Source organism: Monodon monoceros, unplaced genomic scaffold (genome assembly GCF_005190385.1).
Source record: "Monodon monoceros isolate NGI ecotype Baffin Bay Population unplaced genomic scaffold, NGI_Narwhal_1 Super_Scaffold_10, whole genome shotgun sequence".
In the NCBI taxonomy this organism is placed as follows: domain Eukaryota; kingdom Metazoa; phylum Chordata; class Mammalia; order Artiodactyla; family Monodontidae; genus Monodon; species Monodon monoceros.
This window is the reverse complement of record NW_021703766.1, coordinates 18,985,410-19,006,814: the sequence shown is the minus strand read 5'-3', so window position 1 is coordinate 19,006,814 and position 21,405 is coordinate 18,985,410. Positions and strand designations below refer to the sequence as shown.

The 21,405-nt window shown below is 40.4% G+C and overlaps 2 protein-coding genes across 2 annotated transcripts in view; one reads left to right on the top strand and one right to left on the bottom strand.

Moving 5' to 3' along the window:
• Positions 1-12,167, bottom strand: part of KCTD19 (potassium channel tetramerization domain containing 19) — a 32,442-nt gene extending 20,275 nt beyond the window's left edge. The window contains exons 1-2 of the mRNA XM_029213570.1: positions 12,130-12,167; positions 6,591-6,887 (exon numbers count right to left, since the gene is read on the bottom strand). Of these exons, the coding sequence (XP_029069403.1) occupies positions 6,591-6,887; positions 12,130-12,132 (300 nt within the window). The 5' untranslated portion in view covers positions 12,133-12,167. The remainder of the gene's footprint in view (positions 1-6,590; positions 6,888-12,129) is intronic.
• A 141-nt stretch (positions 12,168-12,308) lies between these two features.
• LRRC36 (leucine rich repeat containing 36) overlaps positions 12,309-21,405 on the top strand; it is a 45,636-nt gene continuing 36,539 nt past the window's right edge. The window contains exons 1-2 of the mRNA XM_029207150.1: positions 12,309-12,378; positions 20,232-20,359. Coding sequence (XP_029062983.1) covers positions 12,309-12,378; positions 20,232-20,359 — 198 coding nt within the window. The remainder of the gene's footprint in view (positions 12,379-20,231; positions 20,360-21,405) is intronic.

Below are 21,405 nucleotides of genomic sequence, written 5' to 3'. Positions count from 1 at the left end.
GTGTGTGTGTGTGTGTGTGTGTGTGTGTGTGTGTGTGTGTGTGTGTGCGTGCGCATATGTGCATGCGTATGTGCCCATGCATGCAGGTAGGTATGTATATGTGTTGGGATATGAGTCAGGACAAGCAGATGGGCTGTCCTGTGAGGAGCCCTGATGCCATGTCAAGGCATTTACACTTGAGCTGTCCACTTACCCATATCCACAGATGAGCTACACTGTTGGGATAAATATCTGCTGTTTACATAACCTTCCTTTACAAGATCACAGTGGTAATCTGTCTTCACATCATGAGTAATAGGAAATGTGAGACTCGTCAGTGGTCTGTTTTCTTAAAAGCATCATTTGTGTGATCAACATAAAAACTCTCTGGCTCCCTTGAGCACAAGGAATGCAGGCATTTTGGGGTTGCTTGCTGGTAGCCGAACACTCACAGGTGGAACGATTTAAGTTTCCAAACTTAGAAGTCCTCAGAAGGCAATGAAAAAGGAAACGCAAGCAGCATATACTGTCAACGTACTAAGTCCTCAGTGGACTTCAAGGGGGCAAGTGAAAGGGAATCAACAGTCTGCCATGAACCTTGAACCCTTGTGAGTTATCCTGAAGAAAAATTTCACACTCTGCAGTAGCAGCTATGACTCCCATCCAAGCTGATAGCATGAGAGGCTTGGAGCAGCTTACATTTACACAAAGGGGACTTCCCAAATTACACAGAAGGTCCTAGGAAGCACTATGATGTTAATGTACAGACCTGTAGTGACTAGTTTATATCTCCCCTGTGAACAAGATATGACATTCCTAAGCATCCAGGCTCATGGATTTACATACCAACTTTGATGACTCCAAATTTATGTCTCTAGACCTGACTGCTTCCATGAATTCCACACCTATACATCTGGCTGCCTCCTCCCCATCACCACTTGGATGTTTAACAAACACCATTTTCTTGCCTCTCAAACTTAATACATTCAAATCCGAACTCCTCATTTTTCCCTCTGAGCCTGCACCTCAGAATACATCTTTCACCTGATTGCCCAGGATACAAACAGAGGAGTTATCCATTCTCTCTCACTCTACCTCCAATTCATCAGCAAACCCTATCAGTTCTGTCATCAAGACATATCCAGAATTTGAACACTTCTAAATCTACCATTACCACCTTAGGCCAAACCATCACTATCTTTCATTTGAATGCTTCAGGAGCCTCCTAACTTGTCTTCCTGCTCCTCCCTTGCCCCAGTAGAGTCTAGGCCAGGGGTCAACAAAATTTTTTCTGTAAAAGGCCAGATAGTAAATATTTTAGGCTTTGAGAATATAGTCCCTGTTGCAACTATTCAACTCTGTATTGTGGCTTGAGAACAGCTATAGACAATATATAAACAAATAAGCTTGGTGTGTTCCAATAAAAGTTTGTTAATGAACACTGAAATTTGAATTTCATATAATTTTTATGTGCCACAAAATATTTTTCTTTTGATTTTTTTCAACCATCTAAAACTGTAAAAGCAATTCTTAGCTCACAGGTTGTACAAAAAAGGTAGTAGGCTGGATTTGGTCCATGGGATGTAAATAGTTTGCTGACTCCAGGTCTAATGTCAAGCCAGAAGTTAATGATGTTTTTATAGCTCTACTGAAATATATTTCATATTATATCTAATGTGAATAAGTTTTATATTATATATAAATGATAAAATTTACTCACTTATACAATTCAATGATTTTAAGTATGTTTACAGAGTTGTGCAACCATCATCACAATCTATCTTAACATGATAAAAAGAAACCCTGTACCCATTTACAGTCCACTGCCTATTTTTGCTCACCCTATCCTTCTCACCCCATACCTTGGCCTTAGGCAACCACTAATCTACTTTCTGTCCCTATTAACTTTGTGTATTCTGCACATTTTATATAAATGGAATCATACAGTATATGGTCTTTTGTGTCTGACTTCTTTCACTTAGCATAACATTTCAAAGTTCATCTTTGTTGTTACGTGTATCAGTACTTCATTCCTTTTTATTGACAAATAATAATCCATTGTATGGATATATCATTTTGTTTGTCCATTTATCAGCTGATGAACATACAGGTTGTTCCCACTTTTTGGCTATTATGAATAATGCTGCTATGAACATTTGTCTACAAGTGTTTGTGTGGACATCCTGTAGGTTTTAATTTCTCTTGGGTATATACGTGGGAGTGGAACTGCTGGGTCATAATGATATGTTTAACTTTTTGAGGAACTGCCAGACTGTTTTCCAAAGAGGTTGCACAAATTTACATTCCCATCAGCAGTGTATGAGGGTTCCAGTTTCTCCATATCTTTGCCAACACCAGTTACTGTCTTTTTGATGAGAGGCATTCTAGTGGATGTGAAGTGGTAATTCATCATGGTTTTGATTTGCATTTCTTTGATGGCTAATGATATTGAGCATTTTTCATGTGCTTATTGCCCATTTGTATATCTTCTTTGGAGAAATGTCTACTCAAATCCTTTGCTCACTTTAAAATTTGATTGTCTTTCTGTTGTTTAGTTGTAAGTGTTCTTTATATATTCTGGATACATGTCCCTTATCAGATATGTGATTTGCAAATATTTTGTTCCATTCTGTGTGTGGTCTTTTTACTTTCTTGATGGTGTCCTTTGAAGCACAAAATTTTAAAATTTTGATGAAATTCAAAATTCATCTATTTTTTCCTTTGTTGCTTGTGCTTTTGATGCTGTACCTGAGAAAACATTGCTTAACCCAAGGTCTAATGATCTTTTAAAATGTTAAATTTGATAATTTTACTTCTTTCTTTAAACATCTCCGAGAGGTACCTATAACATTTAGAATAGATCCTGGGTCTTCAGTGTCACCTGTGAGACTCTGCAAGATTTGGTCCATAGCCTCCTCTGACCTTATCTGTTTCTGGCATCTCCCTACTTTTTTTGTTTTTTTCCCACACTGAATGGCATGTGGAATCTTAGTTCCCCAGCCAGGGGTTGAACCCACACCCCCTGCACTGGAAGCGCGGAGTCTTAACCACTAGACCACCAGGGAAGCCCTGGCATCTCCTTACTTCTCATTGCACCTGACAATGGCTGCTGAGTCTGCCTCTCCCAAGTCACTCGTTTAACCTCAGGGCATTTGTGTTTGTCGTTCCTTATGCCTCAAAGCTCTTTCCCAGACGCCTGCATGACTTGTCCCTTTTTCATTCAGTCTTCTGCTCAAATGTTGCCTTGTCAATGAGGCCAGCCCTGACCACTCTTTCTAAAGGAGTAGCTGGCCTCAGTCACTTGCTATCTCCTTACCACATACTACACATCAGTACATTACAAAACAAGCAGATTAGATGTAAATGCTTTATTCTTTCAACTAAATTCCAGTACTATGAGGGCAGTGACTGACAGAATAAATAAAAACTATACATACAAAAAGAAAATCATATAAACACATTCTGAAACCACAAGAAGTTCTAGAATACAGAAATGCCATCCTCCTTCACTATTACACAGGAAACACTGCTCTATTCTTCATAGCACACACCTCTATCTGACCTTGTATGGCTGTATGGTTTATGCCTGTAGCTCCAGTGCTTGGCCTGTGATTAGTGCTCAATACACAATAAATGTTACACTTAGAATCAAGACAATAATAGGTATTGAGCGTGCCCTTTGAAGGCCAAAGCTACAGGCCAGGGGGAGGTGGGGTGGGCAGGTGGACGGGGCTGGGGGACAGGAGAGATAAAGGGTAGGGATGTGAGGGGATGAGGAAAGGTAGAGAGCAGAGCAGCAGTGTGAGCTCAGGCACCTGTCCTCCAGAAGCTTCCCATCTCATTCTACTTGTTGGCTCCTATATGGCTTTCCAACAAAGTTTACTATATTATAGATAATCCTGTGTAGGATATGCCTCCTGTTGCGTGCATGGGAACTTTAGTTAGTGGGAGGCAAAGTCCCATTTTTATTGCTAGGGGCTAAATCTGAAGGACTCTACAGTGAGCAGCACTAACAGGTTAGAACAATTTAGATATGTGCTGTCCAATATGGTAGCCATTAGCCATATATGGCTATTGAGTACTTGAAATGTGATAGTCTGAATCTGAGATGTGCTTTAAGTGTAAAATACACATCAGATTTTGAAGACTTAGTACATAAAAAGAATGTAAAATATATTAATTTTAAAATATTCATTACATATTGAAATGACAGTATTTAAAGATACTGGGTTAAATAAAATATATTATTAAAATTAATTTCACTTGGTTTTTTTTTAATGTGGCTACTAGAAAAATTTAAATTACACACGTGGCTCACATATGTGGTTTATATTATATTTTTATTGGATCATCCTATGTTTTCCTTAAAGCCCATAGGAATAATGCCTGGTAACCACAGTGCTTTCAATAAATACTGGCTGAATGCATTAAGGTGGGCTGCCTGAGAAGGGTCTTTAGACTAGAACTGGCAAACTCCATTTTCTCCAAGCAAAATGTTTGTACATTTAGGCAAGAACCTGAGTATGTGGACAGGCCTTAGGAGTGGGGAAAGCGATGGAAACGAGTGAGGCTGTTGATCTGCTTGAGATTGCTGTTGATTCTCCAGCTATATTTACACCCTGCTTCAACGAATAAATACCACTTCAGCTGGGCCGGCTTAAATGTTTATTTAGAGCACCATTTCCAAAACATAAGCACTTATTTTTTGGTCTGTTTTAGGGAGGCAGATCCATATGATTCCTCAAATACTACTGCTCACACAACTTGGAACTTTGGAATTGGACCAATTCATTGGCTTCTGAGTTGTTACCTCCCATTTAGAAGTTGCTTCCTCCCATTTAGAAGTTGCTTCCCAAATATATTTTGTTTCAATTTGGGAAGTAAGGACATCAAAGGAATTAAAGGGCTGATAAACTGTATAATAGGCTTGTGCTCTTTAAAATGGTTCTTCAAAAAATTGCCTTGATCTCTTTGATTTTCTGCAAGTGACTCCCTCCTTTTCCCCACAAAATGGTGCTTTGGTATAGAATCATTAGCAATCTTGGGAATTCCCTGGCAGTCCAGTGGTAAGGACTCTGCGTTTCCACTGCCAGGGGCCCAGGTTCGATCCCTGGTCAGTAAACAAGCCGTGTGGTGCAACCGCCCCCCTCAAAAAAATCAGCAGCCATCTTGACAATCCGGGCTGTTTAAGTGATTTAAAAGCCAATTGTAAGCAATTCTAGTACTCAGTTCCTGGGATAGTTGAAAAAATTTTTATTTCGGGTAGGTAACTTTAAAAAAAATAAAAAGAAAAGAATATACAACAACTTGCACTGGAGCATGTTAAAGATTTTGATTTCCAAATGTATAATACCTTTTAAGAGAAAACACTGATTTCGTAAACAGTGTCCATAAAAACATGCATTATGAAATGTTCTCATTCCCATATGACCCAGATATGCATGGTCTACCTCAATTCTCTTCTTTGAGGTGTTGGAGAGGCATAGTTCATAGTGCACTGAGCTGCACTGTGGCTTGTCAGTCAGCGCTCGTGAAGACAGAATAAACAACACCTTGTCCAGACAGTAGGATTAACATGGAGCATGGCCAATGGTCCTTCCCAGTCATAATATTTAGTTCTTCCAGGTTAAAAAAATATCATTGTTCAAAAACTAAGAATAAACTAATTAAGATAAACCACAGAAATGATTTCTGTAGTCTGGAGAAAAATTAGGAAAGAAGGTAATGTTCTTCAGTGATACTATGATGGTTTAAAAGTAAAGGTATTTAAAGCTCTTACACCGAGAAAAGAAGTCTTGGAAAACAGAGAACTGAAGACAAATGAAAGATTCTGCAGTTTGGAGGACGTTTTACTTTGCTGTAAGTGAACACTGTGTACCTAACAGGCACAGTGAGAAGTGATGTCCTTTTTTTTAAAATTAATTAATTAATTATTTTTTGGCTGCATTGGGTCTTTGTTGCTGCGCATGGGCTTTCTGTAGTTGCGGCGAGTAGGCTTCTCATTGTGGTGGCTTCTCTTGTTCTGAAGCACGGGCTCTAGGCACATGCGCTCAGTAGTTGTGGCTTGTGGGCTCTAGAGCGCAGGCTCAGCAGTTGTGGCGCACAGGCTTAGTTGCTCCACAGCATGTGGGATCTTCCCGGAACAGGGATTGAACCCATGTCCCCTGCAATGGCAGGAGGATTCTTAACCACTGGGCCACCAGGGAAGTCCCAAGAAGTAATGTTCTTGACAAGTCTTTTAGATTTTAAATCTCAGACACAGTGTATGTAGAAAATCCTACAATTTCTAGTGTTTCCACCTTTTAAAATTCAACAACAAAAGAAAGAAGAAGCTTAAGCTAGGATTTCCAAGAGTCAAGAACACCCTTTCAGGCCATGGAAAGTCCTATCCTGGGTCTGTGGTGGCTGCTAGCATAGATAAGGCACAGTCAGGATGAAATCCTTTATTCAGAACATGCATTTCTAGTGTACCGTTTATTACCTTATCTAACTCATCACACTTCCTCATTAAGAGGATCATCTCAGCAACGAATATATAAAAGGACACAATATTTTAGTGATGTAAGGCCTATGTTACTGATCACCACTCCTGGAAGACAAGAGTATCTTACCTGCAGCAAAGGCATCAGCTGCAAACCCAGTGCTTGCTCATAGAGCAAGTTCAGTTCTGCACAACTGGAGAAGGAGAGTTTGGAGGTGTAGAGGTAATAGTGCACATGCCTGAATGTGGAACCATCTCTGTCAATGAACAGCCTCTGGCTTTCCGAAGAGGTCAACGCTGAAGCCTCCTTCCATAACAGGGAGTCTGGGAACTGAGCGAGTTTGCTTCTGGGAACTGAGAAATGCCAGCCCCCGACATTGAAATGAAACAAATCCTCTGCTGACTCATGAGGCATACCAGCCTCCTCCTAAAGGGAAAATGAAAAGAGATCTATGCAATAAAAGGAAATAAAAAGCATCCATATTGGAAAGGAAGAAGTAAAATTATTTCTATTTGTAGATGATGTGATCTTGCATAAAGAAAATCCTGAGGAATGCAGGATTATTTATTATCTAATTATTTATTTATTATCTAATAATAATAAATTATTAGAAATGAGTTCAAGAAGGTTGAAGGGTACAGATCAATATAAAAAATCAACTGTATTTTCATACACTAGCAATGAACAACACAAAAATGAAATTAAGAAAACAATTCCATTCACAATAGTATCAAAAAGAATAAAGTAATTAAGAATAAATTTAACAAAAGAAGTGCAATGCTTGTACTCTGAAAACGTCAAAACATAGTTGAAAGAAAATTTAAAACACCTAAATAAATGGAAAAACATCCCATGTTCACGGATCAGAAGACAATACTGTTATGGTAGCAATACTCTTCAAATTGATCTATTGTACAATTGAACACAATCCCTATGAAAATTCCAACTGCTTTTTTTTCTTTTGCAAAAATTGACAAGCTGATGTTAAAATTCATATGGAAATACAAGGGACCCAGAATAATCAAAACAATCTTGAAAAAGGAGAATGAAATTTGAGGATTCACACTTCACACTTTCAAAACATACTACAAAAACAAACAAAAAAAACAAAACAAAAACATACTACAGTAATCAAGATGGTGTGCTACTGCACAAGGACAGACATTTGAATAACTGAAACAGAATTAAGAGTCCAGAAATAAACCATTGCATTTATGGTTAATTAATTTTGACAAGAGAGCCAAGAAAAGACAATGGGTAAAGAAGAGCCTTTTCAAAAAATGGTGCTGGGACAACTGGACATCCACATGCAAAAAAAAAAAAAAAAAAAAAAAAAGTTGGATTCCTACCCCACACCATACAAAAAATTAACACCAAATGGATCATAAACCTAAAAATAAGAGGTAAAGATATAAAACCCTTAGAAGAAAACAAAATCTTCATGACCTTGGATTATGCAATGCCTTCTTAGATAAGATACAAAAAGCAAAAGTGAAATAAATAAACAAACCAATAAATAAATAAAACTTCATCAAAAGTAAAAACATTTGTGCTTCAAAAGACATCATCGAGAAAGTAAAAAGACAACCCATATAATGGAACCAATCATCTATCTGATAAAGAATCTGTACTTAGACTATGTAAAAAGAACATTTACTACTCAATAATAGAAAGACAAATAACCAAATTTAAAAGTGGGTTAAGAATCTAAATAGACATTTCTTCAAAGAAGATTCACAAATGGCCAATAGCACATGAAAACATACTTAGCCTCATTAGTCATTAGGGAAATGCAAAGCAAAACTCACAATGAGATACCATTTAACAACCACTAGGATGACCTGAATCAAAATAATAGGTAATGGGCTTCCCCGGTGACGCAGTGGTTGAGAGTCCGCCTGCCGATGCAGGGGACATGGGTTCATGCCCCGGTCCGGGAAGATCCCACATGCCGCGGAGCGGCCAGGCCTGTGAGCCATGGCTGCTGAGCCTGCGCGTCCGGAGCCTGTGCTCCACAACGGGAGAGGCCACAACAGTGAGAGGCCCGCGTAGCGCAAAAAAAAAAAAAAAAAAAAAAAGATAATAACAAGTGTTGACAAAGACTGGAGAAATTAGAAATCTCATACACTGCTGATGGGAGTGTAAAATGGTGCAGCTGCTCTGCAAAACAGTTCAGTGGTTCCTCAAAACATTAAACACAGAGTTCTTACATGGTTCGCAATTCCATTTCCAGATATAAGCGCAAGAGGAATGAAAACCTATGACCAAACAAAATTTGCAGGCAAATTTGCAAGCAAAATCTGCAGGCATTCATAGAAGAATTATTTATAATGGCCCAAAAGTAGAAACAACCAAAATGTCCATCAGCTGATGAACTAGTAAACAAACTGTAATGTATTCATACAATGCAATGCTATTTGTCAATAAAAAGGAATGAAGTACTGATACACGTTAGAACATAGACGAAACCTTGAAACATTATGCAAAGTGAAAGAAGCCAGATGCTAAAGACCACATATTATTCCATCTATATGTAATGTGCAGAATAGGCAAATTTAGAGAGAGAGAGAATAGATTAGTGGTTGCCTAGGGCTGGGGAGGTTGGAGGGGAAATGGAAAATGACTAGTAATACGTATGGAATTTCTCTTTGGGATGATGGAAATGTTCTAAAATTGATTGTGGTGATGGCTGTACAGCTCTGTGACCATACTAAAAACCACTGAATAGTACACTTTAAAACAGTAAATTGAAAGGTATGTGAATTATATCTTAATAAAGCTCTTTTTGAAAGAGTTATGATGAGGTGCTCCCCTCCCCACTGAATATGTCAGGGCTCTCTTGGAATCATACCTGCAGAGACATTACATTATTAAGGCCATGGCAGGATGGCTGAATGCTGTGGGTTCCTTTTTATATATACAAAAGCAGCAAAGATCATTAACCTTCCTCAGTTCATTGTTAAAAGTTGAAGGTTATCTATTCATAAACAAATTGTCCATTTTGCTTCAAGATGACCTAACTTATCAACACTACAAAAAAGCAGAAAGCTATCAAACACACAAACAATCTGTATCAGACTTTAAAAAAAAAAAACACTCAAGTAAAGCAGAAACTAACACACCATTGTAAAGCAATTATACTCCAATAAAGATGTAAAAAAAAAAAACAAACCATATTCTGGTCACTAGAGATGATCATGTGGCCTATTGTTATAATAAATTATATTAATAGAAAAAAAACACTCAAGGAGCACTACTCTTATAAAAAATTTAGAGTCGTAAATAGTATGTAACATTTTACCTAAAAAAGAACCACAAAACAATACTGAATTTGTGAAAATAAAGGGAAGCCTCACTAAAATGGAGTCAGGAGGCCAGAAGAGGGAGCTCTCACACACATGCCACTCAAGGTCAATAAAAGATCCAACGGAAGAGACATAACTCAAAGCTCCAGCAGGAGGTGATACTACCTTACTATTGGCCAGCAGGAGGAAGAAAGATTTTTCTCCTTGCCTGGCACAACTCAGCCAATGAAAAGTCACTATACTTCAAACTCCCAGTTTCCTCCAATGGATTTTTTTGTTTATAACAGCCCCTCCCAACTTCCCCTTCTCCCTATAAAAGAGTTTCCTCTTTTGCTTTACCCGACTTGCATGTGGTTCACCCTGGTTGCATGTCCTGAGTTGCAGTTCTTTACTGCTCCCAAATAAACCTGTTTTGCTGGTAAAAAAATAACTGATGGTTTTAGGTTAACAAATTCTAGGTAAACATTATGCATGCTGAAGTGATTGGGGTGCAATGTACCAATATTTGTAACTTATTTTAAAATTTATCAAAAGCTAAGATGAATTGATAGAAGGATGGATAGAGGATATGTAATTAAATAATTACAGCAAAATATTCATTGTAGAATCTAGGTGGTGGGTATATAGTTTCACCGTAAAATTCTTTCAAACTTTCTGAATGTTTCAAAATTTGTATTAAAATGTTGGTGGGGGGAAAGAATGTTAAAATAAGAGGTGGTTTCTCAAGGCAGGAAAAGCCCACTTCTCCAACAGAAATCTGCATCTCCTATTTTGACAGCTGAGTTAGGAAAATAAATGCATGCAATAAAGAAGGGGGTGGGGTTCTCTTCTAACAAGCCTTGTTGATATATTCAGATATAAAGAAAAACAATTATACATGGCCCGTTTGAGGCTAGAAGAATTAAAAGGGACATGAAGAGAAAGATTACAAACTGTAATGGTGTCACGACTCACAGCAGCAGAGCTGGAAAAGCCAATCTAGTGAGTTAATCTAAGCTTTTAAGTCCTGGCCTTTCTAAACATAGGTAAGGCTGAACATGACAAGCTGAGGGTAACTAAGGACCCCACCTAGGCCAGAAAGCATAAATATGCAAGGACTCTTGATTTTGCTTTCTATTCTCCTTAAAGGTGACAGGCTGCTTGAGAACTCAGTGAAAGTGTCCCAAGTGTGCATATTTTGGGTGCCAAATAAAACCTGCTCCTTGAAGGTGAGCCACAGTTCTGGTCTCAGTTCCTCTTTAAAGATAGGGTATGGCAAGAGGTCTTGCCACAGAGTTTGCCTCCTTCTTACAGGTACATGGCCCATCCACAGGTGGGCTCTCAAGAGAAGCCTGCTGGAGGGAGGGTTGGGGTTAAGGATGTGGTTATGCTTTCCAGAGTTTTCTTCCCAAAGACTGCTCAGGAGCTGGTTAGCGCAGAACTACCCCGGCCTGGGAAGAGCCCTCAGTCACAGGCTGGGGGCCTGTAGTACTTGAAGGACAAAAGGCTTCTTGCCAGATTGACTGCAGGAAATGGGGTAGCCCCAGCATAGTCATCCGACCCCATCCCAAAGGGTATCTCTCTTTTCCACACTGAGCCCTCTCTCCCAGAGGAGCTCCTTCCAAATCAGTTTCTAGAACTAGAACTGTCTCATGCTCTAAAAACAGGACCTCGGGCTTCCCTGGTGGTGCAGTGGTTAAGAATCCGCCTGCCGATGCAGGGGACACGGGTTCGAGCCCTGGTCTGGGAAGATCCCACATGCCGCGGAGCAACTAGGCCTGTGAGCCACAACTACTGAGCCTGCGCGTCTGGAGCCTGTGCTCCGCAACAAGAGAGGCCGCGATAGTGAGAGGCCCGCGCACTGCGATGAAGAGTGGCCCCCGCTTGCCGCAACTAGAGAAAGCCCTCGCATAGAAACGAACACCCAACACAGCCAAAAATAAATAAAATTAAAAAAAAAAAAAAAAAAGACAGGACCTCAACTCCTCAGAGACAACGTTTTATATCTGGAGCTTCCCATCATGCCTCAGAGAGCTGCCCTCCAACCCAATCCTTCAGATCCCCCCACACCCACCACGGTCACCCTCCCGCCCACCGCCTTGCCTCAGAGACAACATTCCCAAGAACTAGAGATATGGAGACCACCGCGTCAGAAGCACACTCCCACCCTTCAGACCTGGCGTCCCCCACACCCTCAGAGCTATATAACACTTCAACTCTCTTCTGACTCCTCAGAACTAGCCCCCAAACCCTTCAAAGCTGGGGCTATATCCACCCCGTGTCCCAGAGTCAGGTTCCTAACCCCACAGCCCTAATCCTCCGCCACATCGCACCCATTCGCAGTTTTAGCGGTTTTGGGGCTCCCGCCAGGGCGGGCTCCATACCATGGCCTAGGGTCCTGAGGCGGGTGGGCAGGAGCGTGACCCGGGCAATAACGGCCCCCGGAAGCGCGGCGGCGCGCGGGGCAGGGCGGGGCCTGGAGGCGTGGGGCGGGGCTTGGCGCGCGCCGGGCGGCCTCGCGGGCGGTGACAGGTGAGCGGCGGAGTGGGGCAGGTGGGCGGGAATGGCTGAGCAGTGGGAGCTGGACGAGGAGGGCATCCGCCGCCTGGGGGCGCTGACCCTGGAGCAATCCGGTAGGGCCAGGCCGGGAGGGCCTGGATCGGGAGCTTGGTGTTAGAGGCTGAGGGGAGAAAACAGGGGGAGGCAGAGGAATATGAGGTAGATGGTGGGGAACGGCGGTGGAGGAGCGGTCTCTGAGGCGGAGGAGGGCTTACTGAAGCGGAAGGGTTACAGTGAAGTAGAGGTGAAGGAACTGAAGTAACTGGGGAGTCTGGGGTGGAGGGCGAGAAATTGAGGGAGAGAAGCCGAGTCTAAAATGGAGAAGGAGAAACAAGGTTACGCGGACCCTGAGGCCAGGAACACAGAACTGGACAGTCTGAACTAGTGGAAGGAAAATGAGCCCCAAGAGGGGTATTGGCGGGAGAAGGGAAGCGCGGTGAGAAGGGCTTTTGAGGTCGGGGTGCTATTGAGGAGCCACAAAGGGCGTTAATTTTGGCAGTTTCGGAAACTAACGACCCAGGAGGGCTTTTCCTGGTTGGGGTGAAATGGGAAAGGATGCTCCTTCATCAGCCCCTCTCTTCGTCCAGTCTTCACCTCGAGAACTTGGCGATTCATTTGATCCATCTGGATGCATAGCCTCCTTTTGAGACTCAGAAAGGGGTCTGATGTAAAAGGAATAGCAGCTGATCTCTCGAGGCGTTTAGATCAGTGCCTTGACTTCGTCCTAGAGGTAAAACGGGCGGAATGACTGCTGACCCCACCTCTGACCTGGGGTCTGACTCACACAGCTTGCTTTCTAAGTTTTTAAGGAGTAGAAATGTTGGGAAATTTATCAGCGTTCCTGATTCAACTTTTAGCCTTCCTAAATTCACTGCATCGTAATGGCAGACCCTGTGTTAAATGCTTTCCCTGCATTATTTAATCCCCATAACAAGACTGTGAAGCAGATGCTGTTACTGTTCCTATTTTACAGTTGAGGAAAATTGGGTTTAGACTCTTGCCCGAAGCCGCACAGCCGTAAGTAATGCAGCCAGAGTTTATTAACCCAGGACTCTGATTCCAGAGCCTGTGCTCTAACCGTGACAAAGTTACCTTTCTTCCTCTAGTACTTTTTATTTGTGGGATATGCAATAACTTGGTTTTATTTTATTTAAATTATTTGTTATTTAAAATTTATCAAAATTAATACATGCTGGTAACAGTCAAACACTACATGAGTGAGCAAAGAGGGTATTAATCGGTCCTTCTTCTGGAAATCCCCCACCCCACCCCAAAGATAATGGTTTGGTGTGCATATAGATAGATTGATGTAGATATTTCAGGTTTTTCTTTTCCAAACTATTAATACTTTGAGCTCCCCTAATTTACAAGTTATCTAAGAAAAGCTTCATTGGCTTGACATGCTGGTGTACCTTTCTTTTCTTTTTTCCTTTCCTTTTTTAAAAATTTATTCAATTTGATTTGGGGAGGGCACATACCCCTTCCATTTTCCAGCTAGAATAATATGTGGCAGGATTTTTTTTTTTTTGCTTGTTAGCTTGTTTTTATTACATGTGAATAACAAAATTGTGTTCATTCTGACAATTCAAACGATACAAAACTATCTAAAGTAAAAGAATATTCTTCCCTCTCCTTTTCTGTTGCTTATGCAAACATACATACATAGGTATCCTTTTTTATTTTTTTAAGGAATAGAGCATATATACTATTTGGCAAGTTGCTTTTTTTACTTACCAATAAAACATGGATACTTTTCTTTCCTCCCTTCCATCCTCCCTTCCTTCCTTCTTTCTTTCTTTCTATCCTTCCGCCACGTGGCTTGCACATCTTCATTCCCCAACGAGGGATTGAACCCAGGCCCTGGGCAGTGAGAGAGCAGAGTCCTAACCCCTGGACGGCCAGGGAATTCCCAAAACATGGATACTTTTCAGTTAAATGAATGTGCTGGTATATGCATTCTAAAATTCTTCTATATAAAATCACAGTGGTCACCTTGGGGGAGGGAGGCTTTTACTTTCATTCTGTACTTTTCTGTACTGTTAGAATTTTCTGGCTGTGTAATAAGCATTACTTTCTTTTTAATATCCAAAGGGATAATCTTGGTGGTACAATTATAGACCTTTTCTGTATGTTTGTTTTCTTTGTTATATTTCTCTGTACTAAAAATTTCTAATAAATAATTATCCTTTGTCATGCAGAAAATTTTCATCTTAAGGTAGTCAAGTTTATTTTTCCTTATGATGTGTGATTTTTGTGTCTTATTTATGAAGTTTTCCCCTACACTGATGTAATAGGGTCCTGCATTTTTTTTCTAAAAATTCTGCAGCTTTGCTTTTCACATTATGTCTAATTTTCCAGGGGCTTCCCTGGTGCTCAGTGGTTAAGAATCTGCCTGCTCATGCAGGGGACACGGGCCCGAGCCCTGGTAGGGGAAGATCCCACATGCTGCGGAGCAGCTAAGCCTGTGCGCCACAACTACTGAAGCCCACACACCTAGAGCCCGTGCTCCACAACAAGAGAAGCCACCACAATGAGAAGCCCGCGCACCGCAATGAAGGGTAGCCCCCACTCCCCGCAACTAGAGAAAGCCTGAGCGCAGCAATGAAGACCCAACGAAGCCAAAAAAAAAATTAATTAATTAATTAATTAACTATGATCTGTTTCGTTTGATATCTGGAAACAATGGATTCCAAATTTTAAAAAAATCTAATCTATTTGGAGTTTATTTTTATATATGATATGTGATATAATATAATTGTATTTTTCTATGCTAATAGCCAGTTTTCCCAGAACCTATTTTGTAGTGTTATCTCTGCTATATTCCAAGTCACTTTATAAATGTGGGTCTGTTTCTGGGTTTTCTGTTCTGTTCCATTGTTCACTTTATCTACTCCTGCACCAATATCAGACTTTTGTAATTACCATGGCTTAACAGTAAATCTTTTTAATTAATTAATTAATTAACTTATTTTTGGCTGCGTTGGGTCTTCGTTGCTGCACGTGGGCTTTCTCTAGTTATGGCAAGCGGGGGCTACTCTTCATTGAGGTGACTTCTCTTGCTGCAGAGCAGGGGCTCCAGAGCACAGGCTCAGTAGCTCCGCGGCATCTGGGATCTTCCCCCACCAGGGCTCGATTCCCGTGGACCCTGCATTGCCAGGCAGATTCTTAACCACTGCACCACCAGGGAAGTCCCTGGAACTCTTTTTTAAAAATCACATATAAAACCTAAAAATACTTAACAGCAATTTCTTAATATTATCAAATATCCAATTAGTTTTCTAATTTCCCCACTGTCCTATACATTTTTTCTTTTTTTTTTTAATTTTTGGAATCAGGATCTGTGTAAGGTCTATTGCAATTGGTTGATATTTACCTTAAATCTTATTTGATCTACAGGTTCTTCCCATTATTTTTCTTGTATTTTCTATTGTTTTTGAAGAAACTAGTCATGTCCTGAATAATTTCTTACAATCTGGATTTTGCTCACTACATTCCTAAGATGTTTAACATTTACCTCTGTTCCTTGTATTTCCTATGAATTGGTAGTTAGATAAGGCTTGATCACATTCAGGTTTGATTTTTTTTTTTAATTTATTTTTGGCTGTGTTGGGTCTTCGTTGCTGTGCACAGGCTTTCTCTAGTTGTGGTGAGGGGAGCCTACTCTTCATTGAGGTGTGCGGGCTTCTCACTGCAGTGGCTTCTCTTGTTGCAGAGCATGGGCTCTGGACACATGGGCTTCAGTAGTTGCAGCACGCGGGCTCAGTTAGTTGTGGCTCGTGGGCTCTAGAGCACAGGCTCAGTAGTTGTGGTGAAAGGGCTTAGTTGCTCCTCGGCATGTGGGATCTTCCAGGACCAGGGATCGAACCCATGTCCCCTGCACTGGCGGGCGGATTCTTAACCACTGCGCAACCCGGGAAGTCCCTGTTTTTTTGGGGTTTTTTGCAAGACCACTTCATAAGTGATGGTGTATACTTCCATCAGGAAGTATATAACATCTGGTGTTCTTTTTGTGATATTCTCAGTCATTGAATATGATTGCCTAGGATCCATTAATTCATTCGGGATTGCAAAATGATAATTTTAAAATTCTTTAATATTTGTTAGTTGTAATACTTATATAAAAAGATATTTCCTCACGCCAACTATTTGGTTATCCTGAGGCACAGTTTGTATAGGAAAGAAAGGATAAAAGAGTTCCCATATACTCTTCCCCCCATCACACCTCCCCCATATCCCCTCTCCGTTTTCCTATTATTAATAACTTGCATTCACGTGGTACATTTGTTATGGTTGTTGAACCAATAATAATACGTTATTATTAACTAAAGTCGATAGTTTACATTAGGGTTCACTCTTTGTGTTGTACAGTTTTGGGGTTTTTGACAAATGTATAGTCATGTGTCCACCATTACAGTATCAACAGAACAGTTTCACTGCCCTAAAAATCCCCAGTGCTCCACCTATTCTTCCATCCCTCACCACTGAACCCCTGGAAACCACTGACCTTTTTCCTGTTGCCTTTTTCAGAATGTCATATAGTTGTAATCATACAGTATGTAACCTCTGGCAACCACTGATTCTTTAAAAAAATTTTTTTAATCTTTTAATTGAGGTATAATTGACATACAACATTAACTTAGTTTCAGGCATACAGTATAATGGTTTGATGTTTGTATACATTGCAAAATGATCACTGCAGGGGCTTCCCTGGTGGTGCAGTGGTTGAGGGTCCGTCTGCCGATGCAGGGGACACGGGTTCGTGCCCCGGTCTGGGAGGATCCCACATGCCGCGGAGCGGTTGGGCCCGTGAGCCATGGCTGCTGAGCCTGCGCGTCCGGAGCCTGTGCTCCGCAACGGGAGAGGCCACAACAGTGAGAGGCCCGCGTACCGCAAAAAAAAAAAAAAAAAAAAAAATCTATTGTTAATCTTGCATTTATTTTTATTTTTTTAAATTTTTGGCTGCGTCGGGTCTTAGTTGCAGCACACAGGATCTTTCCTTGTGGTGCACAGGCTTCTCTCTAGTTGCAATGCACAGACTGCAGAGCGTTTGGCCCCTTAGTTTGCGGCACACAGGCTCTCTAGTTGAGGCACACGTGCTCAGTGGTGAGGGCTTAGTTGCCCCGTGGCACGTGGGATCCTAGTTCCCTGACCAGGTATCAAACCCACGTCCCCTGAATTAGAAGACGGACTCTTAATCACTGGACCACCAGGGAATTCCCCAGGTAATTTTGCATTTAAACAGATCTTTTACCCGTGTATGATTTTGTAGTAACATCAGGCATCCGTCATTTGAAAAATATTAACTCACTATGTCTGTCTTCCAAATACTGGCAAATTTCATTTTGTTACATTAAAAAATCATGTTTGTTAGTATCATCACAAATCTCATCAGAGATATCTTTAGGTTTTGGAATCTATCAAGTTTTTGGTGGCAAATACAAGTTTATCAAAATTCTAATTTCAGCTTGGAAGCTCATATGTTATAATTGACAACAGTTGCTGTCACTTGTTTTCCTGAAGTGACAGCCTCACTTTCTTTATTTTCAAGAAAATGTCTGCCAACTATTCAAGTCTGAATAACCATAGTGTGTCAGATTTTTCAGGTAAAAATGGTGTTCAAAAAGAAAAGGGGGGGGTGTTAGTTAAGCTGGCATCTCAAAATCCACACAAGTGTTTTCCCTCAAGGCACCCACCATACTTCAGTATTAAGCAGAAGTACTTCATGCGTACTTCCTGTTTGGTCACACAATATAAAAAAGACATACTCAAGCGTCAAGATTTACTAAAATTAACCATTTTTATTGCTTTTTCAAGGGCATTCTTAAGAGAAAGTGGCTTTTTTTTTTTAATTGCAAGCATACAATGGTGACGAATACAATGACTAAGAATGAAGTTTGATGCCACTGCCTTGACTCATCCTAAGGCCTCAGTAGTTTTTGCTTTTACACCATACATGCAAATGTCAACACAGCAAAAAGAGCTATTAATGTTCTAATATTATTATGAAAATAATTTTTAAAAATAGTTTTGATTTTGTGGACCCCTGTACATGTCTCAGGGACCTCCAGGGGTCTAGGGACCATGTTTTGAGAACTGTTACATTTTGTTATGACATCTTTTAGCTTTTGAAATTTGTTTTGAAATACTAAGTTAAAATTTTCATTTGTTTTGTGGATGTATCTTTTTGGAGTGCTTTCATTCTTTAAGGATGCTATTCTGCTCTTTTTTCTTTTTTGTTTTAATAACCTCATATAAAATATGACTGTAAACCTTTTCTGTGTCTCTTTGTTAAAGTGCATTACGTTTTCTATACTTTTAGATGGGAAGAGTGGGCCAGAATAGCTTTCCTAGTTTCAAGGTTTTGGAGCTCCCTCTTCTGTTGTGTTCACAAAGTACTAAAAATAGGGCTTTAAGCTTGCGGAGAACTGCTATCTCTGCCTCCCTCCCTGACTTGTATCTGGACCTTCTCTTTCTTTTGAACCTATTGTCTCTATCCCCTTCAATGTGGATTCTACTCCCACTGATTTCTCTCAGGGATGAGTCTTGCCTTGAAAGGGATCTTCAGTTTCATACTTTTTATAGTTTATAGGTCCTAGACTGCTCCAGACTGCTCCAGCACCTTAAGAGCTTATTTCAATGCAATCCCCTGGCAGTCATCTGCAAATGGGATTCTGCAGAAACTCCTTCCAGTTTTGGTTGCTGTTCTCATTTTGGCCCACCACACTTGCCAGTGAGCTCCTCTTGGCAGTTTTGAGATTCTCCTCTTTTCAGTGCTGTTAGAAGTCTAGTTGACATCTATGTATGCATGTACATATGTATGTGTGTATATATATATATAATATATATATATATATACACATATACCCACATACCTACATACACACACACACATATATATTCTTTAAAACACAATCACACACCCAGACACAGAGTCATACTTTTCCCTCACTTAATGTCTTGGAGATCTTTCCATATGAGCATCTACAAATCTACCTCATTCTTTTTAATGACTGCATAACAATAATTAACATGTATATAGCACCATGTGTCAGGCACTGTTCTAAGTTTTGTATACACACACATATATATGTATATATCTTTATATACACACACATATATATATATTCATTTAATCCCTACAACATCTTGTGAGGTAAGTACTATTATCTCCATTTTACAGATAAGGAAACCGATGCACAGAGAAGTTAAGTGACTTGTACAAGGTCACAGATCTAGTACATTGTCCATTGTATCAATGAACTGCTGCTTAGGCCATCTAGTTCTACTCTTCTCCTGATGGGCTCTTTGACAGTTTTCTTTTTCTCCTTTTCCTCCCTCCCTCCCTCCCTTCCTCCTAAAACTTTCCTGTGATTGACATCCTTCTGGTCTACATTATATATCCTGGCAAAATGTTGTGAGTATTATCTATAGGGCTAAATCCTCGCAGTGGGATTGCTGAATTTGTTTGTTTTGAGAACTTTTGGAGACTTTTACTACATCCTTCAGGGTAATTAGAGAACTCAAGTGTTCTGTAAAACCAAGGCTTGGCGTCACTGCGTAAGACCATATTGATGCTTTTTTTGCGTGGGCCTCTCACTGTTGTGGCCTCTCCCGTTGCGGAGCACAGGCTCCGGATGCACAGGCTCAGCGGCCATGGCTCACAGGCCTAGCCACTCCATGGCATGTGGGATCTTCCCGGACCGGGGTACGAACCCATGTCCCCTGCATCGTCAGGCGGACTCTCAACCACTGCGCCACCGGGAAGCCCCATATTGATGATTTTAAAAGGATGATCTGATCTTCTTATGAGCCTTGAATGTAAGATCTTTCACAGATGAGATACGGGAGGAAGGAAGTCCTGTTTTCAGTGACTCTGCTCTTTATCCAAGCCGAGATCATAATATATCTACTGATGATCTCTTTTCAGAACTGGTGGAGTCTCTTTCATTGCAGGGATCTCACGCTGGAAAAATCCATTCCATTGGTGATGCCTTCAGAAATTTTAAAAGTCTCCGATCCTTAGATTTATCAAGAAATTTGATCACTAGCCTGAAGGTAAGTTCTATATTCTATGACCAGTCAGTTTATTTTTTTGATGGGAAGAAATAAAAGGTAGATAATATCAGCCTGGGGAATATAGCATCTTCCTTTTAAATGTTTCCAAACTAAATTTTATTATTCACTGTGAAATTCTTTTATGTTTGACTTTTTTTTATTATAAAATATTGGGGAAAAATTCCTTTTATACTGAGAGAAAACTATATTAAACTATCACTGCCTAGGGCCATAGTACAATTTTTAACGTGTGTTAAAAAAATTATGAGGAGCACTGTTAAAAGTACAGATTTTTGGGAATTCCCTGGCAGTCCAGTAATTAGGACTCTGCTTTCACTGCTGAGGGCTCGGGTTCAATCCCTGGTCAGGGAACTAAGATTCTACAAGCCATGCAGCATGGCCAATAAATAAATAAATAAATAAATAAATATATAATAATAATAAAAGTACAGAGTCTTAGTCCCTATTCCGAGAGAGACTCTAAGTTAATAAATCTGTGGTGGGTCCAGGGCATTCCCAGGGGATTCTGATGATGTTGGTGCATGGCCTAAGTTGCTACTGTGAGTTTTTTCTAGGAGGGGGAGGAAATGATGGTCTTAAAAACAAAAATTTCCATGCCAGGAGGTGGTGGTGCAGAGGGCAGTTTAGGAAAGTAGGTGGGAGCATGCTTAAGCAGAAAGTGTGAGGATTAGCAAACGCACAGAAAGAGCTCTACAAATATAAATGCCCAAACACACAGAGATGGAAGTTTTATTTTCTTTGCATAGACCCCCAAATGGTATTTCTTCCACTGTTCCCTTTTTGCCCAGCTATGGGGCTGTCTTGATAAAGCCCTTCTGTGCAAGACTGAAGGTGAAAGACAGATTCTATCCAGGATTGGTTAATGATCTGGATTATTCCTCCAGTTTTGCATTTCTTAGGGGAAACTTGTTCAACAACACAAATTAGACCCAATCTCAAGGTCTAAAACTAAGGGCCCCAAAAGAAGAAATCCAAGCTAGATCAAATTTCCAACTAGGATTCTAAAAGCAGAAATTCCAAGTTGA